The 7,431-nt window shown below is 32.8% G+C and overlaps 1 protein-coding gene across 2 annotated transcripts; it reads left to right on the top strand.

Annotated features, from left to right (window-relative positions):
* Nucleotides 1-281: 281 nt before the first annotated feature.
* Nucleotides 282-6,938, top strand: LOC141332384 (NACHT, LRR and PYD domains-containing protein 1 homolog). 2 transcript variants are annotated; one of them, XM_073837524.1, is made up of 9 exons: nucleotides 282-407; nucleotides 543-610; nucleotides 710-924; nucleotides 2,323-2,567; nucleotides 2,665-2,808; nucleotides 3,399-3,531; nucleotides 3,663-3,692; nucleotides 6,505-6,745; nucleotides 6,855-6,938. In XM_073837524.1, exons 1-9 carry the CDS (start codon nucleotides 303-305, stop codon nucleotides 6,871-6,873), a joined length of 1,200 nt encoding a protein of 399 aa, XP_073693625.1. In that variant the 5' UTR covers nucleotides 282-302; the 3' UTR covers nucleotides 6,874-6,938. The 2 variants fall into 2 exon arrangements, with proteins under 2 accessions (XP_073693625.1, XP_073693626.1); XM_073837525.1 differs by having other exon boundaries at nucleotides 6,505-6,938.
* The last annotated feature ends 493 nt before the right edge of the window (nucleotides 6,939-7,431 follow it).

Below are 7,431 nucleotides of genomic sequence, written 5' to 3'. Positions count from 1 at the left end.
CGTGAGTAATAATTCTATAATTTGATCATTATCATTATTAGTATAAAGCAAAAATATCACAAATAAATTAAATATGAAATCCCGGATTATTTTTTTGTTCTTTAATCTTTTTATTATTTTTTGTAATACACATTGTAATACATTTTGTTAAACTTCCATTGGTCTTTTATGGACAATGTAAGTAGCATGAATGGCAATCTGACTTGCTAAACTAGAACCTATTATTTGCATTGACCTTGCATTATATCAGAGATCACTGTTCCTGGGACATGGAGTTTCAAAAAGGAACCTTATCTATTCAAATGAGGAACTTTTGGATTTTTTTTTATGTATTTTTTTTAATTGTTGTTAATCTGTTGTATTGTCCAGCCTCACACAGACAATGTCGAACCTGTGCCAGTGTTAGGGTAAGTGAAGAGCAGTTACCTGAACTGAAATCATTTTATATCTGTATCTACATTTACATTAAATTAATTTAGAAAATAAATGTTTGTTTAGTTATAACTGCTGAAATGTAACTGATCTTGAACTTCTTGTTTCAGGATTCAACTGAATGGGACCTGATTGAACCCTCTGTGATCTCAGAAGATGCACAGAACCAGAAGTACAGGTGCAATACCTGATGTGTCTTTTCATGTCTTTTTTGTATATACTGTACATATTTTATACATATAGAAACGGTACTCCTAAATTGATCTTTGTATTTCAGAATAAATCTTGCATCAGGGTGTTATGAATGCAGCAGGACTGGTCTTCGTATTGAATGCTCTTGTGAGGTTCAGCTTGAGTATTTCATTTGTGACTGGGAATGTGTAGGTGATTCTCCAGAAATGAAGCGTTTTACACCATGCGGCCCCTTGATGGATATTATCGTCATCTCAGGAAAACTAAAGGAAGTCTATCTACCCCACTTTCTGTGTTTAGGTAATTTTTCCTAAATTTTGTAATTTTTTTAATGGGGTCTCGAATTCATTGTTTTACTGTTTTTACAGAAAGGTTTTTTTTTCTTCAGAAAACCTGTCACAAATAAGAAATCTGCAGGTCATTTTCTACCTTGCTTGTGTCCTTGCAAATCTGTAAATACAAATGGAACTCTTTTTCAAACTCATGAAAAGTGTTTAAGCATTGCATTTAGGCTGCACTGCAAAAAATTCATTTCTTAGATTTTTTGGTAACACTTTACAATAAGGTTCATTAGTTAACATTAGTTAACCACATCAGTTAACATGAGCTAATAATGAACTGCACTTCTACAGCATTTATTAATCTTTGTTAATGTTAATTTCAACATTTACTCATACATTATTAAAATTTTGTTAACATTAGTTAATGCAGTGTGAACTAACATGAACAAACAATGAACAACTGTATTTCCGTTAACTAACGTTAATGAAGATTAGTAAATACAGTAACTAATGTATTGCTCATGGTTAGTTCATGTTAGTTAATACATTAACTAATGTTTAACTAATGAACCTTATTGTAAAGTGTTACCGATTTTTTTGTATTGTTTGCAGCAAAAATCAAGGATTTAGGGATTTAAAAAAAAAAAAAAGTAAAATTTGTTTTCTTTTTTCCGGAAAAAAAAAAAAAAAAGTCGAAATTAAGTTTTTGCTTAGAACAAGAAAAATAATCTGCCAATGGGGTAAGCAAAAAATAAATAAATAAACAAAAATAAAAATCTTTTTAAAAACAGAAAAAAATCTTTTTTTTTACCCACTTGCAGATTATTTAGCTTGTTTCAAGCAACAACACACTTAATTTTTTATTAATTATTATTATAATTTTTTTTTTTTTTTTTGAAAACAAGAAAATAATTTTTACACATCTAGAAAATCCTTCTTGATTTAAGAATTTTTACATATTTTGGTTGGAAACAAGTAAAAAAATATATATATATTTTTTGTTATTTGATTTTTTTTTTTTTTTTTTTTTTTGCAGTGTGATTGTGGCCTAATGTGTTTTGAGTGCACAAATGATCTCATTGCAACTACATTTCTGTAATCTCACAAATGCTTTTATCATAAATAAGACTGCAAACACAAATTAAGAAGTGTAGACATTGCACTGTGTAATTGACAGCTCATGGGTTTATAAAGGGAGTGTTTTTGCATGCTTATAATTTGAACAACTAAGAGTAAAAATGTGAAGTTGACCATTTAGTGACTGACTTTTGTACGTTTTTTTGTGACACATCTGTGACAATTTAGTAATTTATAGTAGCCTACAATAGCCAGATCAGGTGACAATTGAATTCACGACCCCTTTAAAATAAAAAAATGCATTTAGAAATGTTCTTGTTGCTAATTGAATACGTTGCAGGTGGATCTCCCATTGAAGATGAAGTGCGGGTTGTTCATGTTGAAGACAGTGGGATTTCATTTGAGAAATGCAAGTTAACTAGATTCCATGCCAAACTTCTGAACCAGTCCTTCTCCCCAAAAGGTCTCCTTTTGAGGAGTGGCTTCTCAGTGAAATATCACTGTGAAACACGTATCTATAAAACTCAGAAATCATACCTGACCCTTCATTTGTACTTGATTCCAAGTGATAAAACAATGAGAGAGGTAAGTGACACTGAAATGAACAGTGGAACACCTGCTTCCCAAGTGTCTGTATTTTATGGAAGAAGGGAAAACAGTGTGTGACATTTCTTTTCTGTAGGCTGTGGAAAACAATGAGAATAAAAGCGAGACGAAATTCATCTCAAAGCCAGGGCCTGTCTCCTCGCTTCAGACAAATACTTGGTATTCACTGAGGACGCTGGATGAAAAGGAATCTGAGTGCAATTCTGAAATTCAACCCAAAGTAGATACAAACTATTTTACAAAATGTTACGAAAAATGTGGCTTATTTTAACTTTTCAAAATGTTGTATGCTGTATTTTCAGGTGTTCTAGTCAATTGCTTTGCCTCATTTTAAAAAAACTTAAGTTCAGCAGCTACCTTACAATTTTAAGTTAAATCAACTTAAAATGTTGAGTTATTTTCAACTCACGGCAATAACATTAGTTAAAATTACTTGTAGTTTTATGTTGATTTAACCTAAAATGTTAAGGCAGCTGCTGAACTTATGTTTTTAAGTTGAAACTGGTGACAAATTTTTACAGTCCACTACATTCCAAAGAAATACAGAAATTAGAATAATTTACATCTCAGAGTTTGACAATTTTATATTGTTTACTTTCATGAAATTAGACAACTTCAGTGTTCCATGTGGCTTACAAATACAACCTACAAAGATCAAAATGACAAACACCAGTTTACCTGACTCTATAAAACAATCTGTTCAATCTTTTAACCTGTAAATCAAAGTGCAAAAACTCTCCTACCTCACTGTCCAAACCAACACTTTCACCAACAACAAACTCTTCTAACCCTATCCTTTCTCTCTGTTAGCAGTTGGAGCTCAAATACAAGCCCATAAACCCAGACTTCTTTGAAGTATTCATTGATAATCCAAAGGACTTTCACCTTCAGCTGTTGACACAACATAACAATGAAGGTGTATGGGATGCCAAAATACGTAAAGGTAATATTATTTAGACATTTGTTATGAGCTTCATTGTTATGGGGCAAGAACCATATGTGCAATTAAGTAGGTTTTCACACATACTGTATGTTCTGCCATTAAAATAATTCAGATATTTATGTTTCTTTCAGGTGATTACAGTCAGAGAGTTTCTTTAGTGGGTATGTGCAGTGTTTCAATTTACATTGTGTGTGTGTGTGTGTGTGTGTGTGTGTGTATATATATATATATATATATATATATATATATATATATATATATATATATATATATATATAAAATTCAAAGTCACTTTGGTTGTTTGGGTTGAGGTTTTACATTTGAGAAAACTGTCATATATTTAAATTAATTAAATAGCAGTAATTCAATATTCTTTCAACTTAATTTTTGCAACCAAAATTTAAGCTTTAAAAAGCACATAGGTCATTCATCTGTTGGAGTACCAAACAAAGAGCAGAAGTTGCTACAAATAGGTTTGATAGCATTTTTTTCAGTGCTAAAATTATTCCAAGTGATCAAGAATTCAGGACATTCCAGTTTAACCAATTGCAAGGGTTAATATATATATATATATATAATATTTGATAGTGCTGTATTTCTGAAAATAAGTTCACTGGTGGCCAGTTGAAATTAAAAAAAGTGTAGTTTTGGAAAAAAAAAAGTAAAATCCAAAAATCCAAAAAATAAATTAACTTGAAACAGACTTGATTTGGCTTGTCATGAACAGACTTGGCTTGATACAGACTTAGCTTGACATGAACAGAAGCAGAAACTCACCAACAGTAGATTACAACTTCAATGCTTGATGAGAATGACAACTTGAGAGCTATATATAGCAAACAAACATGAAATCCAAAAATCCAAACAATGATTTGATTTGACACAGACTTGGCCATGAACAGAAACAGAAACTCACCAATGAGGAAAGATTACAACTTCAATACATGACAAGAGACAATGACAACATAAGAGCTATACATAGCAAACAATAAGGGTCACATGACACAGACCAACCAATGGTAAACCAGACACATGACTAGAGCAACCGATAGGTGTGTTCAACCACAGCTACAGATGGCAGTTAACGAGATCAGCCGGTCGCAGTCAGTGGCAGAGTTGAAAACCTACACATGAATTTGGACAAATTCTGCTCTCAGTAGTAACGCTCATGCAGTACTTGCATACTCTATCACAGATGAAGTGAATAAATGCCAAATTTGTCAAATACATAGATGTTTGCATGAGCAACAGAAACACTTTTTTTTTTATAGCTTAATACAGCACCATCTCTTTGAGAATACAGTTCAACATAATCATAGACTATTTACATACTAATAAAGTGGGGGTATATATATATATATATGCTTTTATCCATGATTTATGATAAACGTGACTTAATATAACATTAGGTCTACAGTAAAAGCTTTTGCAGTTCTAAAAACAGATTTGTGGCCATTATTGGAATAAAAAAAGGTTATAATAAACGCAGGATAATATGATGAACAAGGGAATCACATGACAAGACAGGAACCCAGACTAAACTTCAAAATAAAAGACATGAAAACAAGAACAACAAACAAAACCCAAACTCCACATTACAGTAATATAGGCCTACCTATAGAATCAAATGTCTTCCTGAAAACAGAATCAAGTCTGGACGAATGTTTAATGTGAAAATATTTAGTTAAAAAATATATCTGTACAGTAGTATAAAATCCTTTCATCAAAGTTGTCCTAAAATCAAAACAATACACGTTCTTTCCTTAAAACAACTTTGATAACATGTTGATCCACTTCAAATGTTGACTACCGTGTATGCATGTATGTGTTTTTTTTTTGTTTTTTTTGTTTTTTTTCCCAATTAAAGGAACCGTATGTAAGAAATTTATGTTAGTTAATCATAAAATGGCCCTGACATGTCACTAGACATTAAGAAATCATGTTCATTTCAAAATACTTATATCACTGACAACAGTGGTCCGGCCAGGATATTGTCATTTAAAAGTCAGAGTTGCAGCCCTCAACTGATGTTATTGTTGTCATTTTGTGTTTTGGTCTGAGGCTCCACCCTCCAGCTATCTACCAATCACGAAGTCAGTAGAGTTTCGTGAGATGGGTTGCCAGCTATGCTCTAGTTAGTTACAGCTGCTGCTAAGAACGAGTCGGATAAAACATGTATAAAGTTACGAAACCTAAAAGACCTCGTTATGAATCCGAAATACGTCGTGACAAAGTCCGAAATAAAACAAGGATTTGTATAGGAGATGCCTTTGAAAGATGGAGACGGCTGAAAACGGAGAAGAATTTGAAGATAGACGCCAACGTTGCTAATTTTCTCCTTGACAGGTAAGATTCATCTATGTTTGGCTAACTTTTCTTCCGTAGGCTACACAGTGGATTTTCCACGGTCGGCCGTGCTAAATGCGTTCATAAAAAGCTTTATATCGCACCACTAGCAGGGTATGAAAACAACCTATGTTCCGACTGAAATGTGGTATTACAGTACATCTTTACGAAATATTTGGCTAATCGCCATCTGTAAATTTTTGCGATACATAATTACTTCGCAAAACATCTCTTGTGAAGCATAAACATAATTAACAGAAGAAAAACAAATTACTGTGTAGGACTCGTCACTTGCCATTGGAAGCTCCTTATAGCAGCCTACTCCTGCAGCTTAACTGGCAACCTGGAGTCAGGGGGGAGCGGGAGGGGATACACCGTTCTACAGTATTTTGAAAGTGATTGCAGTACCAGTTTTGGCCACAATCCTACATACGGTTCCTTTAAAACTCTGAACTGAAATGTATCTTTTGGATATATGTTGTACTGCAGAGGCTGACACAGCACAGAAACAAGAAATATGCAAAAATGATCATGGTAAATAAATAATTCTGAAAATAGAAAACAGATTTTTATAGAGAAGTACTGTTCAATGACTTTATATGAAGAGGCAACATTTTGTTCTTTCAGAGTTTGTGGACAAACACAGGGCTCAGTTGATCAGAAAGGTCTCACTGGTGGAGCCCATTGCAGATGACATGAAACATCTGATTGGTGATGAAAAATACCAAACCATCTTAAACTCAGGAACAAGACAAGCACAAATGAGACAACTTCTGGACTTTCTAACAACATCTACACTGAAAGAGAAACTTTACCAAAGTCTTGTAGAACATGAGCGCTTCCTTGTTGATGAATTGGAGCAATCTGGGTAGATGCTCTTCCATTCGTCAGAAGAATGAATTCATTCATAATGTGATGTGTGTATTTAAAAAAAAAAAAAAAAAAATCAATTATTAAAGAAGAAATATTAATACTAGGGGTGTGACGAGCCACTAATCTCACGAGACAAAACAAGAGATTGGGTCGACGAGAACGAGACATGATGAGATTTTTTTTTTTTTTTTTTAAGAAATCCTCAATGATGAAATATATAATGGAAAATAGTATTTTATAAAAAAATAAAATAAAATAATAATAAAAAAAAGCAAAAAAAAAAAATGTAGGTGCATTTTGACATGAACTTGTACTTTATGAAAATAAACTTCTATTCTAATGAATTATATGCAGTAATAAACATATAAACGAATGCTGCATGATTCTGGGTAAACTGAAAAACTAGTTTCTTTTATAAATTCACGATTCTGAAGAAAAAAGAATTCAAAATCTAATCAAAATTACATAATTTACTTGGCCTGGCTAACGCTAAACCACGCCATGACAACGTCATGATTTGTGGTCTGGGAACCACATGTTCATTTTCTCGTATTTGAGGCGTGGTTTACGAATGCCCAGAGCCGTTTACTGGACGATACGAATGTCTATCAAATGCGCCTGTGCGTAGCTCATAGCCAATCGTTTCAATTATACCGGATGACGTATGTAGAGTGAACGACA

This window comes from Garra rufa, chromosome 3 (assembly GCF_049309525.1).
Source record: "Garra rufa chromosome 3, GarRuf1.0, whole genome shotgun sequence".
Classification (NCBI taxonomy): Eukaryota; Metazoa; Chordata; class Actinopteri; order Cypriniformes; family Cyprinidae; genus Garra; species Garra rufa.
Note: the sequence above shows the minus strand (reverse complement) of the source record. Positions and strands in the feature narration are given on the sequence as shown.

Excerpts from the sequence above, each read along its gene's own strand:
- LOC141332384 (XM_073837524.1), top strand. The coding sequence starts at position 303 with ATGAGGAACTTTTGGATTTTTTTTTATGTATTTTTTTTAATTGTTGTT. Across the intron at positions 408-542 it reads GAACCTGTGCCAGTGTTAGG|GATTCAACTGAATGGGACCT; the intron begins GTAAGTGAAGAG and ends TTCTTGTTTCAG. Across the intron at positions 3,693-6,504 it reads TCAGAGAGTTTCTTTAGTGG|AGTTTGTGGACAAACACAGG; the intron begins GTATGTGCAGTG and ends TTGTTCTTTCAG.